Source organism: Branchiostoma lanceolatum, chromosome 15 (assembly GCF_035083965.1).
Source record: "Branchiostoma lanceolatum isolate klBraLanc5 chromosome 15, klBraLanc5.hap2, whole genome shotgun sequence".
Taxonomy (NCBI): domain Eukaryota; kingdom Metazoa; phylum Chordata; class Leptocardii; order Amphioxiformes; family Branchiostomatidae; genus Branchiostoma; species Branchiostoma lanceolatum.
In genome coordinates, this window is record NC_089736.1 from 8,874,777 (window position 1) to 8,887,076 (window position 12,300).

The 12,300-nt window shown below is 43.2% G+C and overlaps 1 protein-coding gene across 29 annotated transcripts in view; it reads right to left on the reverse strand.

Moving 5' to 3' along the window:
• The window catches only part of LOC136420569 (tensin-3-like), a 160,013-nt gene that overhangs the window by 30,141 nt on the left and 117,572 nt on the right, over positions 1–12,300 (reverse strand). For all 29 annotated transcript variants that reach the window (XM_066407538.1, XM_066407544.1, XM_066407541.1 and 26 more), the window contains 5 exons: positions 11,886–11,958; positions 11,152–11,281; positions 9,386–9,451; positions 8,564–8,686; positions 1,944–3,770 (listed from right to left, as the gene is read on the reverse strand). In XM_066407538.1, coding sequence (XP_066263635.1) covers positions 1,944–3,770; positions 8,564–8,686; positions 9,386–9,451; positions 11,152–11,281; positions 11,886–11,958 — 2,219 coding nt within the window. The remainder of the gene's footprint in view (positions 1–1,943; positions 3,771–8,563; positions 8,687–9,385; positions 9,452–11,151; positions 11,282–11,885; positions 11,959–12,300) is intronic.

Genomic DNA, 12,300 nt, shown 5'->3' on the forward strand with positions numbered 1-12,300 from the left:
TGAGTTTATGATCTATTTATAGTGTTGTGACTACTACAAGTCTGACTCCTATGGACAGACTAGCCCGGGGTGTGTCATAACTTGTCTCGCCCACAATTAACTTGTCCTGCTGCCTTCTCAGTAAAACGGGAAGATTATGAATAATATAAGCAGTCTTGACAGGAATGTTGGCAGTTCGAATCTTGGCCAGTTATAGAGGCCGGGAATATCCATTTATAGCCAGTGGAAGTGTGGTGCTTTGTAGGCTAAAGCCTAGGTTACACATAGCCGAACATGGCTCCCGAACGCTAGCCGACTCGGGTCGGCGGTAGTTCGGGAGCAGTCTGACCAGTTTTTGGGCCACGCCTATCTTTGGCGCCGAACATGCGCCGAAGATGCGCCGATCATCTCCTAACCAGTACACGAATTACTCCCGAATGGGCCCCGAATGATTTCTAGCTTACTCCCAACCATCCCGACCTCTAGCCGCAGACTGCCGAATCTCTCCTGACTAAACCCCGACCGATTGCAGACCCTCTCACGAATTTAAATGGACATATTCAGAGACTTTCAAAAGAGGGGTCATTTGCGGTTTTAATTAAAATAATCCATTCTATTATGTTGTTAACATCACCGAGAGATCGAATTCGGATCATGGCTAGCTTTAATACTGCTTTTAGTGTTCTTCTTTGTTTTTGGTCGTGTGAAGGTCGGGGGTGATTCGCCCACGTTCCGATAGTAGTCACTTGGTTGAGAATTAGTTAGCAGAGATTTGTCTACGGCCTTGGGGTGAGTTATGGGTAGGTTGGAAACTAGTTGGGAGTAAGTCAGTAGTGTTTCTGGCGTGGTTAAGGTTCTAATTTTACTACTGACTCAATCCCGAATACCAGCCGAGCACTAGCCGACCGCGCCGAACACCAGCCGAACACCAGCCGACCCATTTCAGACCCTACGTCCAGAGCCGAATGTTTTGAAATTTTCAAAACATTCGGCTGGCGCAGCCGAACACCAGCCGACTCAGCCGAACGCCAGCCGACTCGGCCGAACGCCAACCGAGCTAGCTCCCGAATCACTGCCGAATCACTCCAACCATGGTCGGGGGAGAGTCGGGAGGCCATGTTCGGCTATGTGTAACCTAGGCTTAACTGGGGAGAGCCCTTCTCAGTTTGGTGGTAAAACCAACAGCGCTGGTTGGTCGTCGGCTCGGGTTTCAGCCCTATGTACTTCCAGCCTGACCTTGCCACTAGCACAAGCAACCCTGAAGGTCACTATAAATAAACTGTTTTTATCTACTATGGACATTTTCTAGACTAAAATAGTGGTTTTACAAGATCAGGATGAAATGTGGAAAACACTGTATGTCTAAAGTATTTGATGAGCAAATTTGATGTCATTCTATATGGAACATCAGGCAAACAAATTTGTTTCCTATGTTTGCATAACTTAAACACTGCCCCTAATCATTTTCTAATCATGTCCTTTTTCAGGGGGCACCAATTCATCAAAGATTTAACATTGATTTGTTTTTAAGAACATCAGCACCACTTTTTAAGACAATGCAAAAGGTTCATACATATCTAACCAGCTACGTTAATGGCTTGGAGTTTACATGTATGATGGCCAAATGATGGCAAAACATTTCACTGACTTCAAATTGCATTAGGAAGTTACAGTCCCTCTTTCAGTTCTATCTAATCTAATTATTTTGAGAACTTTTAATACCACAAGGATTGCAACCCTGCAAGGGAACTATGCTAAGCAGACCAGGACCGCATGTTGTGACATCTGATCATGATCCTTCTAACAAGGAACATACTAACTGACCTCCTATGGAAATTTACACGGTTTGAACCAAAGGAATGTACTTCTGGAACTGTTGAGATTTGTTCGGCCATTGAGGGACAAAGGGAGTTGTAGTAATCCATGGGAGGTCATTACAGTGGTGATAATACATAAGGACTTACCCTTGACTCTCTGTCCCACCAAACCTTTCTTGTCTGGTCCTTGTTCTGTCTCAACCACTTCAGCCTTCGAGTAAATTCCGAAATCAGGATCTGGGGCAGCCTTCCGAGTTGGCGGTGGCGTAGCGCGAAGCCCGATGTGAGGCGAACTAGACGGCGTTGAAGAAACCGAGGAGTACGATGAAGTGTACGATGCTGATTGGTAGGGCTGGACCGGCGTCGTTGTCACCAGGGGTTCGTAACCTTTGGGTTCGTAACCTTTGGGTTGAACGAACGGTCGTTCTCGGTCGTGCGTTGTATCCGACATTTGTCGCCCGAGAGGCCTCCCGTGACTTTGCCACCCTCGGCGCATCATCGCGTCTTTGCTGCTACTCCTGGTCGGCACCTGCGGTGAGGCAGGCCTCTCCAGCACGGGGGTTACCGTTACCGTCGTCGTCGGGGTGACCTGTTTTCTTTCTGACCTCTTTGGCGAATGCATCCGCTGAGGTGCCGGGGGCTTCTTACTTAGAAGTTCATTGGTGTACTCCTGGAAGGTTTTCTCCTGCGTCATGACGACCCCCTGCTTTTGCGGCGGCTGGGAGGCGATGGCGAACGGGGTGGCGACACCACCTCTAGGGGGAGGGCTGGTGGTTTGAATCTGAGGAGAGGACTGTGGACTGGCAGCCAGGGGAGAAGAGGTAGATGTTGTGCTATAGGTAAATGTTTGTACAGTTGTCGTGGTGATGAGGCTGGAGCCAGGGTGGCTGTAAGGTGAAGAAGAGGGGGGGAGAGTGGAGGAGCTGTAGTCGGGAGTGTGCGGCGGCCCAAACCTCTGCATTTCTCGCTTTCTCTTAAGCTTCAGCTGCTGTTGCTGCAGCCACGTCAAACCAGCCATCTCCTCAGGGGTGGGGGAAGCGCTGCTGGGGGGTGGGGAGCGAATGTTCGCCTGAGGAGAGGGGTTGCTGGGGGCCGGATTAGAGCGGATGGGCCCGTTCATCACTGGCTTCTCCGGCTGCGGATTGGTCACTGCTGGTTTTGACCTGTTGGTCAGCTGCGGGCTGTTGCGTTGTACGTTTACCGTGTACGCCCTTCTTACTTGTTGTTGCACTTCCACGTTTTGTATATTTTCGGGAGAAGGCGGGCCTTGCAGATCGCCAATGTGTAACTCCATCATTGGATCCCGTCCTTTGGGCTGCGATTTCACAGGTGGCGAATCATCCAGAATATCCGTCTCTCTGTCCAACCCTGTCAGCTTATAACTTCCACCCGGGCTTCTGTCCGATACCGGTCCATTCACGCCATTCATGATTTCCAGTTTTTCGTATTTCTCGACCTTTGGCACGTCTTTCCCGTTCACCGTATGATGCTGGATGGTCACTGTCTGGTGAGACGTTTGCACTCTCTGCTCCATTTTCAACCCCGGCTTATTCTGCCTCAGCTCCCATACTTTAGACTTGGACTCCTGTGACACCACATTCCCAGCCTCGTCCACATCAACATTCCTACTGTGGGTCTCAACTGTTTCCGGAAAAACTCCATTCACCATTCTAGGTTCACTTTTCTCAACCGCCAACTCAACGTTATCCAGCAATTCATCCAGGTTGGAACTATTCGGGTCTATAGCAGGGGAGTATGGCGACAACTCACCCCTGTCACTCCGCTCCGTGGTGGAAGAATTCCCGGAGTCGCTGCTCACGGAAAAGGTCGCCGGACCGTTGGGGATGGTCGGGCCGTTGGTCGTCGGGCTGGGAATATTCTCGTTCTCACGGTCGGAGGATGACTTGCGCTCCTTTTTCCTCACTTGTGCATACAGACTCCCGTCCACAGGTCCTCGCTCGTGCTCCACTTCAACTGTACAGAAATATGTCAGGCATTAGGGACACGCAGCAGCCAAATGCTTGCACTGTGAATGCGTCTGCTTAATTTGGCGTGGGGGCCAGCCAATGCAAAGACAGGCTAGCGACCCCAGAGGATGATCAAAGATTTCAAATAAGAAACTCAAATATTGGACTCCCAAAAACAAAATTGTCTGACAAAGATAAAGCCGAGATTCTGCACAGCACAGCAGCTGCTTTCCCAAATCATTCCCACAGCAGTTTATAGTAGCGGGGATCTTGTCTAAATTAACACTGGTGCAGGGGAGGTCGGTAACTCTATATAGGGGTTACAAAGTAGGGACAGCAGTGAGTGTTTATCAACAAGGCTGAGGGCACCTCTCCCTCTAAAACAAGCAGTGCAATCAGTGGAAAGCAAACAGTACATCAAGTTTCACCTCAAATACCTCAGATCTACCATCATTTTCAGACCTTTTATCAGTTTTCATACAATTTCTCTGAATTCACATGTCCGCATCATAGGAATTTAAATAGTCTGGACAGTAATCAAATCTGAGGGCATCACAGAGGGCAGAACAAAGTTTGTATTACAACTATCAGATAACAAAAATAACATGTGTATTGTTTTTCTACTGGGGGCAAAGAAATCCCACCCAAATGAGTCCCTAGTTTCAACATCCCACCTTTCCTAATGTTCTTCTTCGACCATTTGTCTCTTCTCTAGAACCAAAGTCAATGAAAACTATTCCTGGAGGTTTTCAAAGTTTCTGTACACTTAAACGTGACCTTGGCAACATGTTTTAAATGTTTTCGCAAGTGTTGAGAAACTGTAGCTACAGAAACTGGAAAAGGAACGCATCTTTTCACAACCAAGGATTCTGACACAGAAACACCCAAGGTATGGTCCCCACAGAAGGGCAAAAATAGCAGCAGAGGTACAATGTAAGTATTACCCCAGCTGCTCACAGAATAAATCATGATCTCAGACAATCATGAATGAAGACTATTTGGGTTTGGCTGATAATTTTCATTTCTGAGTGCATGATGGATTTTCAAGTGATGCTTAGTTTTTTCATAGAATTCTGACAAAAGTACACTAAAAAAGGAGTTGAGAGTTAAGCATTTTCAGGCTGGGAGTTAAGTTTGCTACATAAACATAGCAGGTGTAATATATGATGAGGCTGTGCAGGACTCTAGCTATAGTGACACTTGATCTAGCACAGCGGGTGGCCACCATCAATTAAAATCATATTTTGGGCTCGTTCCAAAATAGGAGACAGATCTATAGAGGAGAGTACTTTTTCCAGGTTACATATTCCTGTTACATCTCAATTTTACAAATGGCAAAATGGGTAATCGACAATAAAACACCAACTACCTCAGCAGTAGTAGTAGCTGTTAATGTCGTGTAGCCAAAGTAATTTTGAGTGAGTAAAATGGATATAACAGAAGCCATCCATAAGTATTTAACGATCCCCCAAGAGTTCAAAGTCACAAATGTCAAGTTTGCAATGCAACAAGAGTTCTGCCAAATCGTTCAATGTCTGTCGAGCTGTCCACTGTGGTACCAAATCAACCCATCAAACACGGAAAATTGGTTACCGGATATTTGGAACTGTTGACCCAATCAAGTGATCAAAGATGGCTCCCACCAGTCCCAGTGGATTGATTACTATTGCCAGTGACAAGATAAGGATTATTTGTCCCTAGATACCTTTGATCGTTAAACCAGATACATCCCCCAGCTGTTTGGAGGTGAACTTGAGACAACAGATGTTTTCTTTCCCTTTTTAAAACCTTCATTAAAATGATAAAATCAGTATCATTTTTAACAATTTATGCTGCATAAGTGAAAGGCGGTTTCACTGATTCAGTGAAGCTTTGGTCTTGAAAGTAATCATGAAATGAGAATGTTTTACACAAAGTCAATCTTTCTTCAGTCTCAGACATTGCTATACTTGCTGCAAAGAAACTTTACTTCAAATAGTTTTCTAACCTTCTCCCTGCTGCCCAAACTATGTAATATAGGGAATTGGGTGCCAACGGCTACTTCAATGTGCTAAAGGTTAAAACACCTATCATAAGGGTCTTGATGACGTTTGACTGATGTTAAAGCTGAGATTGGTTGATAATTTAATAAAACTATTTTAGAAAACCTTCAGTCATTGGTGATAATGCTTACTATGATAACATAGAACTGATAATCAACAGGACAAGGAGACAGAGCTATTCTTGGTCTCATTATGGTTGAGTTCCTTGTGGTCATGTCTGTGGGCAAGTATGCCGTTTGCCTGTGGCCAAATGAAACATCAGAAAAGTGGATTTAGTCCAAAGAACAGTGACATTGAGGTTCTGGCAGACTTGTCATACATGCAAAATGGGATATTTTTGCTTCTGAATTATGCTAAATTCTGCCAAATTCTGCCATGGTGTGTGAATTGTGACAAAAATTGGAACCCTTGGTACCAAAAATCATGATCAATCCAATTATAAGTATTTTTCACATCAACAGCTCAATTTGACTTTGTTTTTGCAAAAAGAGTTTAACACTTTAACCAAGGAGGTTAAATTTAACCTCCTTGCTTTAACTTACTATGATCTTAACTTGAATAGCTGCATATGCTCATTCCTTTAAAAAATTCTGGAGTCGATCAGTAAAAAAGTCCAATCTTTTGTGTTGGAAATTACTGTTCAATTTTGATCCAGATTTAGTATGATAGACACATGTAACTCATTTTGTTGTAATTTTATACACTCAGTTAATCAAACATGTAGGAAGAAAATGGTTCTAATAACAGTGTTTTAAACATCATCTGACAGATCAACGCAACATACTGAAATACAGGCTGACATTTGTAAGATTCACGATGCATTATTTATCATCACTGTGGCAAGAATGTGTTGAAAACATTTAGTAGATATGTGCCACAAGCAACAACTTTCATATGACCTAGAACTGCTTTAAAGTATTTCACTGAACTAGACTTATGGACAAAAGTAGGTACTATCAAGTCCAGATCCATTGCATGCTGATTATCAGTGTTGAATTGTCGGCCTAATTTCCTTCAAAAACACACGTCTTTCTCAATTCTAAAAATCTATGATTAACTCCTGTGGAAGAACATCTCTGGCCCATGAACTGGTTTGGTTTGGGCACATTTTAAAGATGGTTGAACCAGATTTTGGATGAGATGAGAGGAAGCGCTGGTCAAGGCTCGCCCCCTAATGTGCCACTGATGGCAGGATTTACAACTTAGGGAGGGGGGCTCATGTACGCAGGGTGCATAACTGTCTGCCAAAATTAACTTCACGATCCACCTCACCTCCAGAGCTGTCTCTAGCTTTATATTCTTTTCCGTCCTACTCATTGTTTGGGAGCCCATGTTGTTAATTTTCATTGCTAAATTTGTCATTTTGAGCGTACAAAAATTCATTTTCATCAATTTATAGTCATGAAGTTCAGATTAGTTGGATGGACGGGGTGTAATCCTTTATCTGTCCCAACAAGCAAATTCCCGTCCTGGGATAGAGGGACGGGTCCTGGAGACAGCCCTGCTCACCTCACAACTTTATAGCATGAAAAAAATTTACTCCATGATGACTAGTAAAGGGTAGCTATCTAGACCTTGATACAGACTACAAAAAGGCTAAGGGGTTAAAGGTTATGATGTTCGAGTGTAGAAAAAACAAACAGTTATGTGCCTCCTTTACAAAATGTCTTGTGAAAGTAAACAAGTTCTTTGAACTGTCTAACAATTGACCGACAGCAAAAAAAATTGATAAGATTCATCCTGCTCATGTGAAGAACAATTTGTGACTTCAACAATAAAAGTATCACCAATAAACTTGCACCCTTTGGAAATCCGATCACAAGCATTTGAGAAATTTTGTCCTTGTAAGTACAGTTGGCACAATAAACCATCCAGGAAAGCGTCAAAACATTTTCTCTGCTAGACAAAAATGTTCATGACTTGCCAAAGAAATTTAATTTATCTATGAGAATTGATGATGAGAATCGATCAACATTATAGTTGATGAAGACATAGACTTGAGTTGCCTCCAAGGATCAGAATTAAACCACTTAAAAAGTCATTTCAAACACTCCAGGTTTCCCTATACAAGTAATATCAGCACAGAGCAAACAGGTCAATGCAAATGTTGTCTGGAATCAGAACTGATTTTCGTCTTGTGAAAGTTTGGGGTAAGCCATGAAATTACCATTATGATAAAGTGGATCTGAATGCACTCTCCCATCACAACTCTAATTACTTTCCAAGCAAATGTCACTTCCAATCCCGAGTTTTGTCTGGATTCATGGATTGTGTGGTTCAGGCCAACAGTTGTTGGCAGTCGTCCAGCACTGCTAATACAACTGTGGGGCGTCTGGACATGATTTGTTTCCAGATAAGGCAACCACACGTAAAACAGCACAGTCTTAGTTTCAACAACTAAAGAAGAGTCTGACGTACTTGTCTGCATGTAAACCGTTTTTAACGAACCTGTAAACTGAACTACTGCTGACTCATTCTGTCCTCAAAATTGTCTGGAAAACATTTTCAAGAGGACTCCAAAATAAGACATGTTGCTGTTTGTGACTATTTCTCATCCATCAAAAAACAACACTTAAAATCACAAAATAAAAGAGTAACTCCTTCAACTTTCAAACGATTGACAACACAAACAAATAACGTCTTATAACGTATATTATAAGCTAGTTGCAGCTGTAAAGGATATCAAGGTTTCTCAGAATGGCTAAGTAATCATTCCTTCCTCAGGCTAAGACACAACACGATAAGGAGAAGTTCTCACCTTCACACTCGGAACTGTCCGACCTTGTCTGGTTGAAGTTCTCGTACGAGTCCCACCGGATCAGCGGATCGTTGGTGTTTGTGTCCACAGCGATGGTCTTTTCGTTCCTCACGATTCCGTTCCCTTTGGAACAACAAACACGCCAGGTTTAAAAGCGAACACCTCTCCAAAAAACACACCGACCTCAAATCCTACCAGAGCTATAAACCAGCCAGACGCATGGCAAAACAAGTTAACGCAGAGGTGAGGACAGAAGACTGGGACTAAACGCTAAAGAAAATTGATCATACAGATGATCACAGAGCCTTGGAGCACATCGTAGCCATAGAGACAGCTCCCCTGTCACAAAATCAATAGTTTGTGTGGGACGCTCGCTGCCTCCTATCCTGGGAAGTTAATGGTTCCTCTGCAGCTGCCCTTGAGTGGAATGGGAGGAAGACTGATTTGGGCAAAAGCCAAGCTGTCCCCTGGGTTTGTCCATGACTCCTGAACAGTGTATAGTTTCCAGCCAACCCTAATGCCCCGCCACTGCCGATTGGTCCACGGCCCGCACAAAGTCCATGAATACGATAATAGTATGTGCCTCAGGGCTCACTGCTTCTGAGTAAGATCAGAGGGGAATCTGGAGGCATGAAAATGGGTGCAGCTAACTTCTGTTGGCCACATTTAGCCAGCAAATTGGATTAGCAATTGGAGTCAGCTAGCTGGAAAGACCACCCCTCCCACTTTGACAGTGTAGCTGTCACGTACCCTGTACTTTGGGGACAAACAACAGTAGGAATGGGGGATGTAACGGTACAACATACACGTAGATGTCCTTACCTTGAATGGGGGCTGGCGAAGCTGAGAAGATGAATTCTATCTTTCCGTTATCCGGGAAACGGTCGTCTGTGGAAAGGTAATAAAAAAGGCATTTGGTACATGCGTCACAAGCAAAGGGATTTGTCACAAGCAGAGGGTTTTACTACTAACCTAAGTGACAAGTGGAGTATATCCTCTGTGGGGCAGTGAGGCTATAATGTGGGTTTGATTTGTACAGTTGCTATGAACGTGATCCCCCCGAAGTGACCCCGAACTTGTTTTCATATGATCCGCCCAGATATTCATGGCATCGGAATGGTCGATCACACCACCCCTCCAAAATATAGGCCTGCTGATTGTCTGCATTCAGAGCCACCTTCAAGGCTTCTCCAACCAGAGTCAATATTTCATTTGACTGATTGTGTGCTGTATTGTTGGCAATGGGTAGGCGGCACTTCAAGCTATAATATAATGAAGTTGAACTTATAGACTTGTACATGTGCCTGTTGCACGCTAATCTGGTCACGGGGCTTTACCATACACTGGGAAAATTTTCTGAAATATTTTTATGGGTTGAAATTCAGCAGTTTTGACATTGAAGCAAAACACCTGCCAACGAATTGTCTTACATTATTATAATCAAATGAATGGAATCTCAGCTTTGAATGAAGAATTTTATCATACAAGTTATGATCTGATGAATCAGCAATTTCCCAGTCATAGTGTATTTTGACAAAATCCAAAGAGAGTTTGACTTAATAAACTTTCACCACTAAAATATGTAAAGCAAACAAGGGAGGATCAAGAAAATGGAGGCGGCTGAGTAACAATTTGATTGTAAAAATAGGGAAAAAATCTCAAATTTGCACAACACGGTTAGTGTTTGGCCTAGAACCCAGAGGTCCTGGGTTCGAATCCCCTGACATGCTACTGACGTTGTGCCCTTGGGAAAGGTACTTTACACTACATTCCCCACTTTACTAAATGAGTACTTGGCTTCGGTTAGGGACATTCCTAAGATAGCACATTAAATGGAGGTCCCATATTTAAGGAGAACACATTAAAGAACCCACCACACTTATCAAAAAGAGTAGGGCACCTTCTCGGTGAGAGTGAATCAAATGAATCTGTCTGAATGTGCAGCTTGTACTCTTCAGTACAAACCTGGTGTGTTACGCCATGAGGTGGATTAGAGGGTATGCAATAAAAACAAACAAACAAATCTCGAAGAAAATGCCCTAAAAGCCTAGCTCCCACAGCCTCCCCCCCCAAAATCATTCATGATCTGTCCCTTATTGGGTCAGCCAGAATCCCTGTCTTTCCTTGCACCCAGCTGCAGGGTGACAGATTGAATCACTGTGTACATAACAGCATACCAGTGCACAGGGGTGAAGGAGCTCTGAACCTCTCACTACTAACATTCAAAAACACAACCATCAATGTGTTATGCTGAAGAGTTCATCTCCAATTACTTTCTTTGTTTCAATATAAAGTTTTGACTTTCTGTGATACTGAATATGTCGAAATAAACCAACTAGCATATTGTACAGAATTTCTTTTTTCTAATTATCTTCTTGGCTATAGAGTTAAGACTGAGAACACAAAAAATGCCTTAAACATCATAGCTTAGGTACGACAAACTAGTAAGACACACTGAACATTCAAACAAATTGTAAGAAAATTCATGCCCCCTCTTTCTTAAGTAGACTGTCCCAAGCTGTTATGTCTTTCTCCTCAGACTGCCAACAAGTTAGACGCTGATTCTTTGCCACCATGTTTGTCTGTACCTTTGAAAGCTTCGTCCAGCTCAGCCTTTGGAAAGATGAGCCCGTAATCGGAGATGGCGCACGTGTGGAACTGTACCCTGAAGATGACATCACGCGTGGCCGACCGGTACTTCTTATGGTAACACTTGATCTGCACATGGGGAAATTCACAGTTCTTTTTAAACAACAACGCTACAAACATATACAGACACTGGATACTGTTTTCTAGGTTAGGCCAATTTAAAGTCTTGGTTCTCGGATTTTGCAGGGAAAATGATTGAACGGGAAAGCAAAGTAAAAGTACAAATGAAACACCCAAAGTACAATATAAAATAAACAACACACTGGATGATAAGACTGAAGTATGTTACTGTATATCATGAAATATTTGCGGTGGCTTTTTATGTTCGCACTAGGACTTGCAAAATTGTGTTACATATACTATGGCTGTTTCAAAAGTGAACTCTGAAGACACATGGCACTCTTGGACTTCATTGTGCCGCGAAAATTTCAGTGATACACTGTTAAATTAATTAACAATACTGTAATTTTCGCAGTGGTTTAACGTTTGCGGTTTACTAGGTGACCTTTTCACCGCAAACTTAAAACCACCACGAAAACGCTTGTTCTGTCTTCTGCTCACCTACCCCTTTGTTTCAACCGTGAACTGAAAACCACCACAAACACTTTGTTTTTTCCCTACCGTTACAGTTACAGTGTACACATGTACATGTCGGAGAGTGAGTACTACACACCAGGATGTCTCCTCTCAGCTGCAGGCCGGGCTCCACCGCCATGCTGATCCTACTCATGTCCGCTGTCACGTTACTGTGGGCAGGGCACAAAGGTCAGACACGAACCTTCTTCATAATAATCCACCACACAAAAATTTAAACTTGAACACCTTTACGTGCAAAAAAACTCTACATTTCACAAGTGAAATTACTAGTAATCAGTTCTTAGATTCATTAACCAGTTCTACGAAATTGTGTAACTTGTCACCATGTATGCAATTCTGGAAACTCCCTTTAACATCAGGATTGGACAGAAGAGATTTTCTACTTTCATTATCCCTTTTTGATCCAGAAAAAAATCTCTATAGGATCTCCTTTAATTTGGCCTATTTTCTGCACTTTGTTTTCCAATTGCTTGGAAAGTGTCTTTCATAAT